The 18365-nt window shown below is 44.3% G+C and overlaps 1 protein-coding gene across 2 annotated transcripts; it reads right to left on the reverse strand.

Annotated features, from left to right (window-relative positions):
- Positions 1-1669: 1669 nt before the first annotated feature.
- LOC145541155 (histone-lysine N-methyltransferase PRDM9-like) lies at positions 1670-13797 on the reverse strand. Of its 2 annotated transcripts, XM_081576857.1 has the most exons (7): positions 13644-13797; positions 12600-12697; positions 12070-12193; positions 11652-11762; positions 6250-6299; positions 4345-4504; positions 1670-2993 (listed from the first exon to the last, which is right to left on the reverse strand). In XM_081576857.1, the coding sequence occupies exons 2-7, from the start codon at positions 12672-12674 to the stop codon at positions 2125-2127; spliced, it is 1389 nt and encodes a 462-aa protein (XP_081432983.1). In that variant the 5' UTR covers positions 12675-12697; positions 13644-13797; the 3' UTR covers positions 1670-2124. The 2 variants fall into 2 exon arrangements, with proteins under 2 accessions (XP_081432983.1, XP_081432979.1); XM_081576853.1 differs by lacking the exon at positions 13644-13797 and having other exon boundaries at positions 1673-2993; positions 4345-4501; positions 12600-12691.
- Between the last annotated feature and the right edge of the window lie 4568 nt (positions 13798-18365).

The raw sequence follows: 18365 nt of genomic DNA on the forward strand, positions 1-18365 counted from the left end.
GAAGCCCCTCTGCCTGTACCACCCTTAACTCTCCCTCCCGCGGCCCCTGCCTAAAGCCGCAGAAGATGGGGACTCTATACGGCTTCCATTCCTGTAGGGAAATCAAGCCACAGACAAACGTGTTCCTTTAAGAAAGCATGAAAGAAACGAGAAAATACTAGTGGGTGGTTATTACTGACATGGTTCATGTAGAGATACTTCAGAAGCCTGGCACAGGGAGGGAACTGAGGGCTGTTGCCCCCAGTCCTGGAGTTTGCACCCTCCGCCCCCCGTCCCACGGCCCACTCTCCCCTTGGTGTCTTCTGGTGACCGGGCGAACTTCAGCCTCCTGAACCCATCCTGGAAGGATCAGGCCAGGGCAGAGGTCATTCACAGAGGGGAGGGTGTGGTCGACTCTTTAGAACGCCATTGTCTCCACTCTCTGTCGGAACTCAGTTCTGGGTCAAAGCAAGCGTGGCTTCCTGATGGGGTCCCCACCTTCACTCACCGGGGGGCCTTTGTGTCCACCTTGTCCCCTCGTGCAGCCTGGTCACCCCTGGGACCCGTGTGTGCGTATCTGCTCTGCTCACAGCACACCCTGGGGTCCATCAGACTTCACTCATAAAAGGGATGTGTAAGGATGAGCTATTCCATAGTTAAGAATTTCAAGGTCGCGACAGTGTTGACCAGAGCACGTGGACACAGGTACAGGTACGAGGCCCGTGCATAGAGAAGCCGCTGTGTGGGCTTCGAGGACCCTCCGTGTGGGGGTGGGATGGGGGCCGGACAGGGACTTCCTGCACACGCGGCTCCAGGCTCTGCTCTTGGCAGGGCGGACGACTGTCGGCACTGCCTGTCCGTGGAGGGGCTCTGGGGCTGCCCAGCCCAGCAGGAACGGCAGTAGTGGGAAGGGAGGTCGCCCTCCCTTAGCACCCCTGACCTCACACCCACTCCTCAGGGCAGCCAAGTGCCTAAACGGCCCCTTCCTCGTCTAGCTCTGAAGACCTGGAAGGTGTGGGGGCTGAAGGACATGCAGAAAACAAAATTCTGTAAAGCAATTATCCTTCAATTAAAAAATAAGAAAAGATTAAAGAAAAAAACACAAAGAACAGCAAAGGTGGGGCTTGCATCCTCAGCCAGCCTCTGCCAGATTCTCCCTGTGCTCATGCATCAGACTAAAATGCTGCTGCCTCCACTGTGTATCACAGATAAGAATAGAGACACAGAGAGGCTGGGCATCTTGCCCCAGGTCGCACAGCTGCTGAGGGCAGGGCTGAGAACTGGACCCCTGTGGTCGAATCTGGGGTCCAGATGCTGTGATGACTCTGAGGGAGCGGCAAAGACCAGATGGCCCAGGCTGAGCCAGGTGCACACACACGCACACACTCAGGTGCACAAGGCCTTCACTTTGAGGCTACAGAAGTCAGAGGAAACCAGAGGGCAACCAGGAGAGGCCAAAGGAGAGTCGAGGCCTATAAGGAGGAGAGGCCACACTTCCCAGGAGGCCAGGGAGTTCTCTTCTCTGGTGAGTCTGTCTCAAACCCTAGATTCCTCTCCCTGGACCCAGGAACCGACTGTCCAGTGGCCTAACTGAGTTGGCTCCAGAATTATGCCTTCCCAGGGGTTCAGCTACCACTGGACCCCACTGCTCTCAGTACTACGCGGGGAATAAGTACGTAGTCTGGGCTTCAGATTTGTTTGGAGACAAAATTTATTAGAAGAGGAGTACAAAAAACCAAGAAGGCAATTGGCATGAACATCTCCAGAACACTTAAGAAACCCTCTGCTGTTTATCTACCTCCTTTCCTGTCATGAAAGTGTCATAAAGTGAAAGTGTCATAAAGGTCTATTTAATCAACTAATTCTGTGCTTATCACACTCTTTCTTTCAAATATTTATTTACATATTTATTTATTTGGCTGTGCTGTGTCTTAGTTGCAGCATGTGGGAGCCAGTTCCCCAATCAGGTATTGAACATGGGTCTCTGCATTGGAGTCTCGGCCACTGGACCACCTGGGAAGTCTCTCCTCATACTCTTGGGGACAGTAACGGGTCAGAGACCTCCTCTGAGGCCCCCTTAGTGCTGAGGCGTGGGGTGGCTGCAGTAATCCTCCTGTGGCTAAGATGTGGTTTGTTGGTCATGACTCACTCACACTCCCTGCAAATATAGGGCTTCTCCCCTGTGTGTGTCCTCTGGTGTCTGATGAGGAGGGACTTCCAATGGAAGCTTCGCCCACACTCCCCACAAACATAGGGCTTCTCCCCTGTGTGTGTCCTCTGGTGTGTGATGAGGACTGACTTATCACTGAAGCTTTGCCCACACTCCCCGCACACATAGAGCTTCTCCCCTGTGCGTGTCCTCTGGTGTGTGATGAGGACTGACTTCCAACTGAAACTTCGCCCACACTCCCCGCACACATAGGGCTTCTCCCCTGTGTGTGTCCTCTGGTGTCTGATGAGATTGGACTTCCGACTGAAGCTTCGCCCACACTCCCCGCAAACATGGGGCTTCTCCCCTGTGTGTGTCCTCTCATGTGTGATGAGACTTGACCTATCCGTGGAGACCTGCCCACACTCTCCGTACTTGACTCTCATAATCCCTGAGACCCCTGCCCCCAAGAATAATTTGCCTGTGTCCTCTGGATTCAGTTTCTGGCTTGTGCTGGGCTCTTCTGTCATTCTCTCATGCACCCCAGAACCCCCTATTTGTCCTCTGGGTGAGTAGGAAGAGGCCCTTGAAATCCTCTTCAGACTTATGCTTTTCAGCAAAGGTTGGGGCCTTTCTTTGGCCTCGCGACCCTCAGGTTTGTCACTCTGGCTGTGTGTATCAGAATATCGCTGCTGCTGATTTTGATTGCCTGGGCAGGGATCCTCAGCTTGGAGGTGGTCTCTTTCAAACGGTCTCAGGAGTGTCTGAGAGGGGTGATTGTGTTGGATGTGCTGGCTGAGGCATTTCTGACTGGAGAAGGCCAGAGAGCAGGAGGCACGTGGGTGGATCTTGGGCCTCGGTTCTGCTGAAAGAGGAAGCTTTTGGTCAGGTAGCTGGTTTGCCATGGTAAGGCCTGCCCACTAATCATCTAAGTGTTGACAGCGCACGATTTGTCTCCCATCAAGTGTGTCTTTACAGTCCACTTTTCCATTCCATTCTTATTCTCTACCTCTAGAGAAATCTAGGAAGCTTGTGTCAAGGGCCTTTTCCATATATCACCCAGACTAGGGACCTTCCAGCAGCATCAGAAGCAGCATCTCTCCTGATAGAGGTGGATCTGCAGGGACCTTTCTCTGCGTGTAAGTATCTGAAAAGTCATGTTACAGTGGCCACAGGTACTTTACCCTACTGAGAGATAAGACTGATGACTTAAGTGGAATCTCCTGAGCAGCTCCCTGTGAGGGGAAAGGGTCTGTTAAGTTAGGGGTGCCTGGCCTGGAGCTCTCTGCATATGGGAGGCAGCACAGGGGGTGGTTAGAGCAGGTGTGAGTAAATCTCCAGTCTCCTTTCTTCTGAGTTCGAAGATGGAGAACAGAAGCTAAGAAAGGCTGGTGGGGTCTGGAGAGTTAGTCCCTGTTTTATCACAAAGTGTGAGATCTCCTACATGTCCATCTATATACTTTGTTAAAACTTGTTTACATGTATTTTTACACGTATTTTTCAAACTTTTACTTTTGTAATTTTATGTTTTAAGGTTACATTATTTATTTCTTGGCCACGCTGCATGGTTTGTGGGATCTTAGTTCCCCGACCCGGAATGGAACCCCCGCCTCCTGCAGTGGCAGCGTGGAGTCTGAACCACTTAACCGCCAGGAAGTCCCTTCTCTATCCTTTGTTTCCTCTCCCTTTAACTACTGGTTCAGGAGACTGAGGCTCCACACTGACCACAGATGCCCAGTTCATTGTAAGCTTCCTGAACTTCCCGTTAGTAGGTTTAACTTCCCAACCTTCTTACTTAGGAAATAGTTCACTGACACATCTACTCAGAAAATATATGTTAAGGCGTTGACATGACACGTAAGGCATTGAGCAGAGGTCTGGGCATAAACACTAACAAAGCATGGTCCCTATCATCACAGCTGGATTTCCTGAACTACTTTTAGTTCAAAAAAGTGTCAGCACTTTTGCATTTAATGTAATGCTTTCAAACACTGTATGAGTTATGTATCCTTATCTTCACTTTACAGAGGAGCAATCAGGACCTCAGAAAATGTATAAGATTTTCCCAAGGCCCCATTGCTAACTTCATGTCTCAGATCAGTCCAGCTTAAACCCAAGCCTACCCAAAGTCCACGCCACACACCCAGGCCATACTTATTAGCTTTTCTACAGGGATTAGAGAACTAATTAGAGGAACTCCCCAAATTTTCTCTTACCGACTTTTTGTCTGGGGTGCTGTCCAGTGGTCCTTGTTTTTCTGGGAGGGGGCACCGGTTTCTGAGCCTGCTTGGAGCCACTTGTCTTCAGCAATTTTGCTGCTCCCGGCAATTCCTTCAAACTAGATTTCTTACTTAATGGTGCCTTGGACATTCCCTTCTACGTGAGTAAAAGACAACATGCATTTCTTTAGTTCTTTAGGACTTTATGAAGTGTTGTCACATGCATGACTTTAGTTAATACTTTGACAATTCTTGGAAATACCTGGTGGAGGGGGGCTTCTGAACACAGGAGTGTAAAATAAGGACCTAAGTGGGTAGTGAAACAAAACTAGAATTCATATCTTAAGGTTCTTTCCCTTCAACTTTCTGCATAAAAGTGAGAGCAAGGCAGGGAGAATAGCTGGAGGTCAGGGAAAGAAGAGGGTAAGTGCTCATAGAGAAATCCAAGGGGTTTTCTATTAATTAGTGGACCTTTGATGGATGAGGAAGTATGGGAAATTACAGAGGGAACAAAACACATCTGGAAAATAAGGTGACAAAGGAGTGAGATTGAGAAGAGAAAAGATGATCGGCAGAAACACATTTAGACAATAAAGAAAACGAGCTGAAAGTTGCAGGTTACCATGTCCTAGAGACAACGTTTGGAATTAAAGTAGCTAGCCTTATCAATTCTGCTTGAACAAGACTGTATGACTAGCTTGTTCTCCTCAGTTTCCTGATCCATAAATTGGTATACATGCTAATTCTTAATGTTACAGTGGACATGAAATTTAATAACATTTCAACAAATCGTTGTGTGAGCTATTTAGTACAGTATGAATGTGAGCGTACATCCCTGCCATCAATTTATCCCTTCAACTGCCTCTATATTTGAAGTCTAGCTCACAGATACTATGTTTAGCATTCTTTGACCTTCTCACTCCTAGGTGAATGTTTAAATGTGGAGTCACTCATTCACAAAACATTCAGGGGGCCCTCGGGGGCTTTGAGCTGGGCCTGGTCTTCTGAGAATTAACGGGTATGGGCCAGGCTCTCACAGCTTACAACACTGGGCAGGCTAAACAAATGATCCCAAACAGGAGAGTTGCCTAATCAGAGCTCAGGGGCAGGACTTGTGACTTCCTCCTGCAAGAACGAGCATTTGAAGTGATGCCCAGATGATGAGTTTCTACTCAAAAGTGGGTAACCTATGTGAAAGTCTTTCAGTTATTTTCTTATTTGTTGCTTTTCAGTCATAAACCTGAAGCTTGTCAGGGTTGCGAGTTGCTTCCTCTTATTGGAGTGGGAGGCTCTGAGGTAGGGATCCTGTCACCTTCATCATCCTGGACTGTCCACTCTACAAGCTGCCCAGCATGTCCTTAAGCTTCCCTTAGTCAGATGTCTTAGCATATCCCTCCCTAGCACAGCACAAAAGAACTGAGGTTGAAAACATCTCTCAGATGAATGATATAAAGATGTATGAATAAACTTCATAAAACTATGTAAGTTGTAATCATTTTGTAAGGAGTTTAGAAAACGTGCTTTGGATTAGATTGCACTACCAGTGATACTGTGATCTCAGGCATATAATAAATCATTTTTTTTACCTCAGTTTTGTGATCGATAATGGTGATAGCTATATACCTACGTATAGGTACTGTAGGATTGTTTTAAGGTTTAAGTAAGTTTATTCACATAAAATGCTTAAAGTCTTAAATATTGTGAAAATAATGAAACAATAGGACAGCCTACTATTGTTGCTGTTCTTACTAACTGTAAAGATGGTGATGATATCAGACACCGTGCTAAAGACTCAGGACAGGAAGGCAGCAGGCTCCAGGAGCTCTGTGTTTTCTCCTATCCTCACCTGTGACTGGGTTCATGAGGAGTATATTTTGGCAACAGGATTTGGGAAATACTCACCTTCTGGTGTTTACTGTGCCCCACTCTGAAGGCCATCCTAGAAGGTTTACCTAAAAAATGATGAGAATCAGTGTTTCGGTTGGTAAATGTTTCCAAACTCTGGGCATTCTAATTGAGGACACATAATTCTGAGCCAGAGAGTGACAAGGACAAGGATTACCAAAGGAGGAATGGAAAATGATTTCTGTATCATCAACTCCTATGCTTCCACTGGGAGCATTACATAATTTTCTTAAAATTAAAAAAATATATGAAACTTCATCTGTGCCTCATCTGATGTCCATAAAGTATCTAATAAATTTACTAGCCTTTCATGACAAAAATACTCAACAAAGTAGAAATAGAAGGAAGTGACTGGAATATAATAAAGGTCATATATGAAGAGAATACCTCTAACATCATAGTCATCAGTGAAAAGCTGAAAACTTCTCTAAGATCCAGAAAAAAAGGCAAGGGTGCCCATTCTCAGCATTTCTATTCACCATAATGTTAGAAGTTCTAGCCAGGGCATTAGGTTAGAAAAGGAAACAAAAGGCTTCAATTTGGAAAGAAAGAAGTAAAATTATGTCTGTTCACAGAGGACATGATTTTATGTATAGAAAAATCTTTAAAATTCCACACACAAAAAAAACCCGCAGAGAAAGTTGCACACAGTACAAAATCAACATTCAAATATCTTTCCATGCATGAACAATGACCATTCCAAAAAGGAACATAAGAAAACAATCCTATTTATTTTTGATTTTTTAAAAACTATATTCAAGATCTAAATTTAAATTTTTAAAAATATTTATTTTTATTTATTTATTTGTGCCAGGTCTTCTTGCACCATGTGGGATCTAGTTCCCTGACCAGGGACTGAACCCAAGTTCTCTGCATTGGGAGTGTGGAGTCTTAGCCTCCGGACCACCAGAGAAGTCCCAATAATCTTATTTATAATAGCATCAAAAAGAATGAAATAATTGGGAGTAAACTTAAGGAGATGAAAGACTTATACATTGAAAACTACAAAAGTATTGCTGAAAGGAATCTGACACAAGTAAATAGAAAGGCATCTCATGTTTATGGATTTGGAGACTTAATATTATTAAGCTGTTCATACTACCGAAAGCAATTTAAAGATTCAATGCAATTCCTATTAAAATCCAACTGGAATTTTTTTCTGATATAGAAAATCCATCCTACAGTTAATACCAAATCTCAGAGGACCCCAAATATGCAAAACAATCTTAGAAAGAACAGCAAAGCTGGAGGCCTCTGATTTCAGAACATATTACAAAAGTACAGGAACCAAAAGAGTGTAGTTTTGGCATAAAGTGTGTGCTCAGTCACTCAGTCATGTTGACTCTTTGTGACCTTTGGGACTGTAGTCCACCAGGCTCCTCTGTCCAGGGGATTTCTCAGACAAGACTACTGGACGGGGTTGCCATTTCCGTCTCCAGGGTCTCTTCTTAACCCATTGATTGAACCTGCATCTCCTGTGTCTCCTGAACTGAAGGCAGATTCTTCACCTGCTGAGCCACTGAGGGAGCCCATTGGCATAAAGACAGACATGTCAATCAATGGAACAGAATAGACAGCCAGAAATAAACAGAAATCAAGCCAGGCTTCAACAATACATGAACCGTGAACTTCCAGATGTTCAAGCTGGTTTTAGAAAAGGCAGAGGAACCAGAGATCAAATTGCCAACATCCGCTGGATCATTGAAAAAGCGAGAGAGTTCCAGAAAAACTTCTATTTCTTCTTTATTCACTATGCCAAAGCTTTTGACTGTGTGGATCACAATAAACTGTGGAAAATTCTGAAAGAGATGGGAATACCAGATATCTGACCTGTCTCTTGAGAAACCTGTATGCAGGTCAGGAAGCAACAGCTAGAACTGGACATGGAACTACAGACTGGTTCCAAATAGGAAAAGGAGTATGTCAAGGCTGTATATTGTCACCCTGCTTATTTAACTTATATGCAGAGTACATCATGAGAAACACTGGGCTGGAAGAAACACAAGTTGGAATCAAGATTGCTGGGAGAAATATCAATAACCTCAGATATGCAGATGACACCACCCTTAGAGCAGAAAGCGAAGAAGAACTAAAGAGCCTCTTGATGAAAGTGAAAGAGGAGAGTGAAAAAGTTGGCTTAAAGCTCAACATTCAGAAAACTAAGATCATGGCATCTGGTCCCGTCACTTCATGGGAAATAGATGGGGAAACAGTAGAAACAGTGTCAGACTTTATATTTGGGGGCTCCAAAATCACTGCTGATGGTGATTGCAGCCATGAAATTAAAAGATGCTTACTCCTTGGAAGGAAGGTTATGGCCAACCTAGATAGCATATTTAAAAGCAGAGACATTACTTTGCCAACAAAGGTCCGTCTAGTCAATGTTATGGTTTTTCCAGTGGTCATGTATGGATGTGAGAGTTGGACTATAAAGAAAGCCGAGCGCCGAAGAATTGCTGCTTTTGAACTGTGGTGTTGGAAAAGACTCTTGAGAGTCCCTTGGACTGCAAGGAGATCCAACCAGTCCATCCTAAAGGAGATCAGTCCTGGGTGTTCATTGGAAGGACTGATGTTGAAGCTGAAACTCCAATACTTTGGCCACCTCATGCAAGGAGTTGACTCATTGGAAAAGACCCTAATGCTGGGAAGGATTGAGGGCAGGAGGAGAAGGGGACGACAGAGGATGAGATGGTTGGATGGCATCACCGACTCGAAGGACATGGGTTTGGGTAAACTCCGGGAGTTGGTGATGGACAGGGAGGTCTGGCGTGCTGCGATTCATGGGGTCGCAAAGAGTTGGACACGACTGAGAGACTGAACTGACTGACACTCTTGGATACATGGTCTAATGATCTTCATCAAGGGTGTCAAGACAATGGGGAAAGTTTAATCCCTATAACGAATGGTGCTGGGGAAACAAAATATCCATACGCAAAATAACGAAGATCTTACATCATGAAGAAAAATCAACTCAGAATGGATTAAAGACCTAAATGCAAGACTTGATAAGACTCTTAGAGGAAAACAAGGGTGAAGCTTCATGACACTGAATCAGCAATGATTTCTTAGATATGGTACCAAGTGCACAAGTATTAGTAATGAAGTAAAAATAGACAAATGAGATTACATTAATCTTAAAACCTCTGTGCAGGAAAGGACACAGTGAATAGAGTGAAAAGGCCACCTACAGGATGGTAGAAAATATTTGTAAAATATGTATCTGATAAGGGGTTAATAAGCATACACCAATATGAAGCCTTCCTATAAGTCAGAAAGAGAACCTGATTGACCACGATGGAACCCTGATATCAAACTTCCATGCTCCAGCATTGTAAGAAAACAAATTTCTGTTGTTAAAGGCATGCAGTCTGTTTTGTTATGGCAGTCTGAGCTGACTAATACAGTGGGAGACAGAATTAAATAGACATTTCTCCAAAGAAGATACACAAATGGCCAACAAACATATGAAAAGATGTTCAATATTACTAATCAATAGGGAAATACAAATTGAAACCTTCTGTGATGGGCAATATGAATAAGAAGACAATAGCAAGTTTGGTAAGGATATGGAAAAATTAGAACCCTTATACACTATTGTTGGAAATGTAAGATGTTGCAACCTTCATAGAAAACAGTATGGAGTTTCCTCAGAAAAGTAGAACTGCTGTATGATCTAGCACTCGAACTCAAGAGTATATTTCCATAAAAAATTGAAAACAAGATCTTCAATAAATAGTGTGCACATCTATGGTCATTGCAGCATTATTCCCAGTTGATGAGATGTGGAAGCAATCTAAATGTTCACTGGTGGATAAACAAAGATTATATATAAGATATATCTTATATCTGTTATATACACATGCACACAATGGAATGTTTTTAAGCCTTAAAAAAGAATTCTGTCATATGCTACATCAGGGATGGGTCTTGATGATATGCTAAGTAAAATGAATCAATCCAAAAAAGACAAATATTGCCTGATTCCACTTCTATGAGGTATCTAAATTAATCAAATCCATGGAAACAGAAAATATAACATGGTTGCCAAGGGCTATGAGGAGGAAGGATTGGAGAATTGTTCCTCAGTGGGTTAGGGCTTCAGTCACACAAGATGGAAAAGTTCTACAGATTTGTTGTACAGCAATGTGTATATATATCCCCGGTGGCTCAGCGGTAAAGAATCCGCCTGCAATGCAGGCGATGCAACAGACGCGGTTCGATCCCTGGGTTGGGAAGATCACCCGGAGTAGGAAATGGCAACCCATTCCAGTATTCTTGCCTGGAGAATCCCATGGACAGAGGAGCCTAGCGGGCTACAGTCCATGGGTACGCAAAGAGTTGGACACGATGGAGTGATTAACACTATGGCCACTAACACTAATGTGTACATAATTAGCAAGAGTGTACCATACACTCAGAAATTGTTAAGAAGGTAAATAAAGATGTGCAGAGGTATGGTGAACCGTGGCATATGTATTCCCTATGAAGAATCTCTCTTCATGTCAAAACCTTTGCAGACAACCAAATGTTTGTTTTTCATATCCCTTTCACTAGTTTTAATAACCTAAGGGAACAGAGGGACTTCCCGGGTGACATAGTGGATGAGAATCTGCCTGCCGATGTAGAGGGCACAGTGTCACAAACTACTGAGCCTGCATGTGCTCTGCAATGAGAAGCCACTCACTGCAACCAGAGAAAGCCTGTGCACAGCCACGAAGATCCAGTGCAGCCAAAACTAAATAAATAATTTTTAAAAATCTGGGAGAACAGAAATTCATAGACGGAGAATTATAGAACTATCTAAATTGTTTTCTCCAGTCTAGCAAGATTAACTCTTCTAAACTGAGCAGCAGAAGAGGAAATGAGCTGCTCACTTCTTTTGTATAATGAGTGCACTTCATTTTATTTACCTGATGCTGTCTCTGGTCAGTGAAATGTGGGAAAGATCAGGGAGAATAAATAGTTCTCTCAAACCCTTTCCCAGAATTAAAACAAAGAATTAGTTTCACCTTAGGGTAAGAAGATCATGTGTTGTGTTATATACATACATAAATAATGTATCTTGACATAACATGTTAATCATTTCCTCTTCTAAGAGATTTAATTCAATAATCAATTATGAGGTTAATATTAAATCTCTTTGGTGAATTTATTTCTAAGGTTTCTTTAACTGCCATTCATTAAGAATGTTTAGCAAAAATAATTCTTTTTAAAAAGGATGATAAACTTTAAACAAAACTTTTGAGAATTATACTGGAAAACCTATACCTTCACCTCCATTCAGGCTTATGTCAATATTCAGCCACAACCACTACAGAATGCTGAAAATTATGTTTTCTTTGCTAGCAGCTGAGATGTAGTTTTCAGGAAGACACCGCTAAAACCTCCTGGCCCCTCACCTTGCTTCCTTGGTGTCCATTCTTCATCAGAATCCTCAGTGTCATCTACCTGGGGCAGTGTCATGACCTTCCTGCGGTGATGCATGAAAGCTGGTCGAGTGGCTCTGAAACCTGGAAAGAAGCAAAATATTTGTTCTAAGAAGGAGGAACAAAGCACTGAAGCAATGGAAAGTGTCACAAAGTCAGGGAAATCAGTAGGATGAGCTGGGAGAATCTAGAACAAGGCAAGAGGTGAGCTCTGCGCTGCAGGGTCAACCTCCCTTTGGTACAAAACAATAAAAATTTCCTCCAGGTTAGCCTCCACACAAAAGGCAACTGTGAGCAAATGAAGCCACCTAAGAGAGGGCCAAGTGAGCACTGAGGGTGAAGACCTGTTTCATGTTTCCCAGGCTTACAGGCACCCAGCACTTCCTGTTACCTATAGCAATCAGTGCTTCGTAGTTCCTTTTCACATTCATATATCGAATTTTTTCCCATTCTCCCATCTCTTCCCATTCGTCCTTGGAGAAGTATACAGAGATGTCTTTGAAAGCATCTTTGGCCTAAGGAAAATAATAGATTTCATCAGTAATTTACTAATATAAGTCAGAACTTAGAGCTGGGCCTTTTCCTCCACCTTTTGTGCAGGGAGTAGCCTGAAGCTGCTGGATGGTCTCTGTGAGGCAGGGATGAAGACTTTCCTTCCCAACTGTGTCCTGCTTAACTGAACAAACACTGAACATTTTCCTAACTCTCCCTGGACACAGAGCAGTTGATGATGCTAGTGTCCTGTTTTGTCCCACTCCAGCCCACCATCGCAGACAAGACCAGGCATTCCCATCCTGTGTATGGTCACAGAGAAGTTCACTCAGCTTCCCAGGCAAGCAGTCTGTGGTCCTTCAGGGACCAGCGCCGTGTCCTTCCTATAGAGCTGGCTTAGAGCCCAGCTTTGCCGCCTCTGCCTCTCACCGTGGGCTTCCACTCTGTTCTCCCGGCATCTCCCTCAGTGCTCTCCTCTGGAGACCTGTTCGGCCTCATGGCCATTGGAGTGCTCAAGGCCAAGGTGCCTGTGGAAGAAGAAGGTGCTGAGATAGCCCAGACCACTGTCCAGAGCCTGGTCTGTCTTCCTTAGGTGGAGTGTCCAGGGCAGGAAGGTGAGGGGAGAGTCGGGGTGAGGGTATTGGTGGGATGGACGGATCCTGACCAGCTATGACAGACCAGCCTAATGTGAACTAGATTTGGTTTCTATGGTTCCCCTGCAGTTCAGCCCCTCCGAGGAAAGGCACTGGGAGGGATGTGTCTGTGGGTGACGGAGGGAGTCCTGAGGAGACCTGGAAGCCCCTAACTGCTGGACTGGGGTCAGGCTGAAATCAGGGCTCTGTTTCAGTGCAGGAGAGGGAATATTTCTCCAAGAAGGGTTTTGAGGACCTCCGCCTGGAGACTCAGAAAAATCTGGGCATAACGTGGGTTCTACGTCTAAGGGACAGGTCACTTGGCTTGAGGAGAGCTGGGTCACACGGCCTGAAGGAAGTGGGCTCTTCAGACAGAGGGGACTGGGGATCTTTTGGCTGATGTAGAATGCGCAGGGTGAGAGAACTTGGGATCTTTGAGGCTGAGGAAATCGGGGGTTTCTTATTAAGGCGCTTTAGGTCTCCAACAGGCATGGCAGTTGGGGTCTTGAGGAGGAAGAGTTTTAAGAGCTCCCAGGCTGAGGTATTCAAGGTCTCAGAGGTTAAGGAAATTTGGTCTCTCTGCGGTGCTATTTTTAGGGTGCCTCAGGCTGAGGGGAACTGGGGTCACTCTAGGTATTTGAGGGTCGCAGCACTAGGAGATTCGGTGTTTCTGTGGGTGAAGGGACTTGTAGTCCCTGAAGCTGACGAGACGCAAGCTTCCTTCAGGTTAGGACTCAAATTCCTCAAAGCTGACGGGATTTGGGGCCTCCCACCCTGGAATTTGAAGCCGTCAGGCTAAAGGTTTATGAGGTTTGTTCAGGGTGTGTTCCCGACAGTCTACCAGCTGTCCTGATGCGTTGCCCAACCCGGCCTGGGGCGCGCTAGTAGCTCGGCGACGTCCAGTCCTCCCGCGCTGAGGCGAAGTGAAGGGCGAGCAGCCGGCCTGTACCCTGTCAGGCACGAGCGACCAATCGGCGTTGCGACCGAGGCAGTCTGGCCAATAGGCGCCCGGAGGGTGCGGAGCGCGATGGAGGCCCCACCCAACCGCTCGGGGATTGGCTACTCTGGGGGCGTGTCTGTCAAGAAGCCTCCAGCGCGCAGGCGCATCTTAGTCGTTTTTTTTGCTTGTTTTCAGGCAAGGCCTCCTATGCCTGGATCCTCAAGTGGGCGGGTTGTCCTCAGGCTCGGTGTTTCCTTCCAGTGCCCTCAACTGGAATCTCGGCTCCACCAGACTGTAGTCATGCTCCCGGACTTTCTTCTAGGCCCACTTGTGCCCTACCTTGTCAAATCCAGTTTTGGCAAGAACTCCATGTGATGAGTACAGCATTATTCAGGGCAAAAGGGTGCAATTAACCAAATTCTGATGAGACACAGGATAAACAACATATGGTCAAAGATTTAAACGCAAGGCATGGAATAAGTATGTTAGAAAAAACTTGGAGGATTTTAAACCTCAAAGTAGAAGTGGCACTGATGAGTCATCTGTAGGTATTAAAAGCCTTCAGAAATGAGGTATAAATAAAACCTCAAAGCTTTGCAAGTGTTTTCTGTAAAACGGGGCATCGAACTGGAGGAGAAAGGATCCACAGAGCTGAGTTTGCTTGACACCTACTGGCTTCACAAGATAAAATAGGGATGCTGTTTCTGGCCCTTAGCTAGCTTTGCTCACAGAAAAACAACGTGATTTCCATGTATTGGAAGCAAGACAACTGACTGTAGAATTAGTATCAAGTGGTGGTTTGGAGTCTGGACAGAGAAATGTTACCAGAAAAGTGAGTTTACCTCTTGGTGGGTGTTGAGCCAGAAGATACAACCCAGCCAAAGCTCATGGGAAGGAAAAGTGTATTACTTGCAGAACTATGGAGAACACCATGGATCTTTCCAGAGCAGTGTCTCTCTAAATTGCAAACTTGGGGAAGCTTAATCTATGGGTACAGGCATGTTCAGGCTTTCATGGTGGCTCAGACGGTAAACAATCTGCCCATAGCAGAAGACCTGGGTTCAGTCCCTAAGTGGGGAAGATTGCCAGAGGAGGGCGTGGCAGTCCACTCCAGTATTCCTGCCTGGAGAATCCCACGGACAGAGAAGCCTGGTGGTCCATGGGATTGCAAAGAGTCAGACACAAGTAAGTGACTAACATGTTAACTTGACAGGCGTGTTCACTAAGGGTCTTGGGCTGTGGCAGACTCCAGGCTTCAGTTGATTGAAGTCTTGACAGTTAGAACTAGTCACCATCAGCATCCCTTACATTCCAGCTGGTCTGGTATAGATATAGATATCTATTCTTGATATAGATATAGATAGCTATTCTTCTTCATATTCTTTCCACTAATCAGTTCAGTTCAGTCGCTCAGTTGTGTCTGACTCTTTGTGATCCCATGGACTGCAATACCCCAGGCTTCCCTGTTCATTACTAACTCCCAGAGTTTACTCATGTCCATTGAATCGGTGATGCCATCCAACCATCTCATCCTCTGTCATCCTCTTCTCCTCCCACCTTCAATCTTTCCCAGCATCAAGGGTCTTTTCAAATAAGTCAGTTCTTCACATCAGGTGGTCAAAGTATTGGAGCTTCAGCTTCAGCATCAGTCCTTCCAATGAATATTCAGGACTGATTTCCTCTAGGATTGACTGGTTGGATCTCTTTGCAGTCCAAGGGACTCTCAAGAGCCTTCTCCAACACCACAGTTCAAAAGCATCAATTCTTTGGCACTCAGCTTTCTTTATGGCCCAACTCTCACACCCATACATGACTACTGGAAAAACCGTAGCTTTGAGTAGATGGACTTTTGTTGGCAAAGAAATGTCACTGCTTTTTTTTTTTTTTGTGTGCCTTAAAAAGATCACACTTCGGTTTACATTTATTTTAATTCACTGCTTTTTAATATGCTGCCTAGGTTGGTCATAGCTTTTCTTTCAAGGAGCAAGAGTCTTTGAATTTCATGGCTTGAGTCACCATGTGCAGTGATTTTGGAGACCAAGAAAATAAAGTCTGTTACTGTTTCAATTGTTTCCCCATCTATTTGCCATGAAGTGATGGAATCGAATGCCATGATCTTTGTTTTCTGAATGTTAAGCTTTAAGTCAGCTTTTTAACTCTCCTCTTTCACTTTCATCAAGAGGCTCTTTAGTTCTGCTTCACTTTCTTCCATAAGGGTGGTGCCATCTGCAAATCTGAGGTTATTGATATTTCTCCCAGCAATCTTGATTCCAGTTTGTGCTCCATTCAGCCTGGCATTTCGCATGATGTACTCTGCACATAAGTTATGTAAACATGGTGACGATATATAGCCTTGACATACTCCTTTCTCAATTTAGAACCAGTCCGTTGTTCCATGTCTGGTTATAACTGTTGCTTCCTGACCTTCATACAGATTTCTCAGGAGGCAGGTAAGGTGGTCTGGTATTCCCATCTTTTGGGAATTTTCCAACAGTTTGTTGTGATCCACACAGTCAAAGGCTTTGGCATGGTCAATAAAGCAGAAGTAGGTGTTTTTCTCGACTCTCTTACTTTTTCTATGATCCAGTGGATGTTGGGAATTTGATCTCTGGTTCCTCTGCCTTTTCTAAATCCAGCTTGAACATCTGAAAGTTCTTGGCTCACGTATGTTGAAACCTCACTTGGAGGATTTTGAGCATTACTTTGCTAGCATGTGAGATGAGCGCAGTTGTGCAATAGTTTGAACATTCTTTGGCAGTGCCTTTCTTTGGGATTGGAATGAAAATTGACCTTTTCCAGTCCTTGTGGCCACTGCTGAGTTTTCCAAATTTGCTAGCATATTGAGTGCAGCATTTTAAGAGCATCATCCTTTAGGACTTGAAATAGCTCAGTTAGAATTCCATCACCTCCACTTGCTTTGTTCGTAGTGATGCTTCCTAAGGCCCATTTGACATCACATTCCAGGATGTCTGGCTCTAGGTGAGTGATAACACCATCGTGGTTATCTGGGTCATTAAGATCTCTTTTGTACAGTTCTGTGTATTCTTGCCACCTCTTCTTAATATCTATTGCTTCAGAAGTGGTCCTTACATTTTCTGTCCTTTACTGTGCCCATCTTTGCATGAAATGTTCCCTTGGTATCTCTAATTTTCTTAAAGAGATCTCTATTCGTTCCCATTCTATTGTTTCTATTTTTTTTTTTTTTGCATTGTTCACTTAAGAGGTTTTTCTTATATCTCTTTGCTATTCTTTGGAACCTTGCTTTCAGATGGGTATATCTTTTTCCTTTTCTCCTTTGCCTTTAGCTTCCCTTCTTTTCTCAGCTATTTGTAAGGCCTCCTCAGACAACACTTTTGCCTTTCTGCATTTCATTTTGGTGGATGGTTTTGATCATGGCCTCCTGTACAGTGTTAGGAACCTCCGTCCATAGTTTTTCAGAGACTCTGTTTATCAGATCTAATCCCTGGAATCTATTTGTCACTTCCACTGTATAATCATAAGGGATTTGATTTAGGTCATACCTGAATGGCCTAGGGGGTTTCCCTACTTTCTGCAATTGAAGTCTGAACTTTGCAATAAGGATGTCATGATATGAGCCACAGTCAGCTCCTGATCTTGTTTCTGCTGACTGTACAGAGCTTCTCTATCTTTGGCTACAAAGAACATAATCAATCTGATTTTGGTATTGACCATCTTTTGATGTCCGTGTGTAGAGTCTTCTTTTGGGTTGTTGGAAAATGGTGTTTGCTATGACCAGTGCATTTTCTTTGCAAAACTCTGTTAACCTTTGCCCTGCTTCATTTTGTACTCCAAGGCCAAACTTGCCTGTTACTCCAGGTATCTCTTGACTTCCTACTTTTAAAAAAAAATTAATTTATTTATTTTAACTGGAGGTGGATTACTTTACAATGTTGTCGTGGTTTTTGCCATACGTTGACATGAGTCAGCCACGGGGGTACACCGTGTACTTGTATCCCCCTGTCCCAAACCCCCCTCCCACTTTCCTCCCCATCCCACCCCTCTGGGTTGTCCCAGTACACCAGCATTGAGTGCCCTGTTTCATGCATCGAGCTTGGACAGGTCATCTATTTCACATATGGTAATATACATGTTTCAATGCTATTCTGTCATATCATCCCACCCTCGTCTTCTCCCACAGAGTCCAAAAGTCTGTTCTTTACATCTGTGTCTCTTTTGCTCTTGTGTGTAGGGTCATCGTTACCATCTTTCTAAATTGCATATATGTGCATTAATATACTGTATCGGTGTTTTTCTTTCTGACTTACTTCACAACAGGCTCCAGTTTCATCCACTTCGTTGGAACTGACTCAAATGTGTTCTTTTTCATAGCTGAGTAATATTCCACTGAGTATCTGTACTACAACTTTCTTATCCATTCATCTGCCTATGGACATCTAGGTTGCTTCCATGTCCTAGCTATTGTAAACAGTGTTGCAATGAACATTGGGGTACAGGTGTCTCTTTCAATTCTGGTTTCCTTGGTGTGTATGCCCAGCAGTGGGATTGATGGGTCATATGGCAGTTCTATTTATAGTTTTTTAAGGAATCTCCACACTGTTCTCCATATTGGCTGTACTAGTTTGCATTCCCATCAACAGTGTA

The sequence above is a fragment of the Giraffa tippelskirchi genome, chromosome 1, assembly GCF_054371585.1.
Source record: "Giraffa tippelskirchi isolate mGirTip1 chromosome 1, T2T-mGirTip1v1.2.pri, whole genome shotgun sequence".
In the NCBI taxonomy this organism is placed as follows: Eukaryota; Metazoa; Chordata; class Mammalia; order Artiodactyla; family Giraffidae; genus Giraffa; species Giraffa tippelskirchi.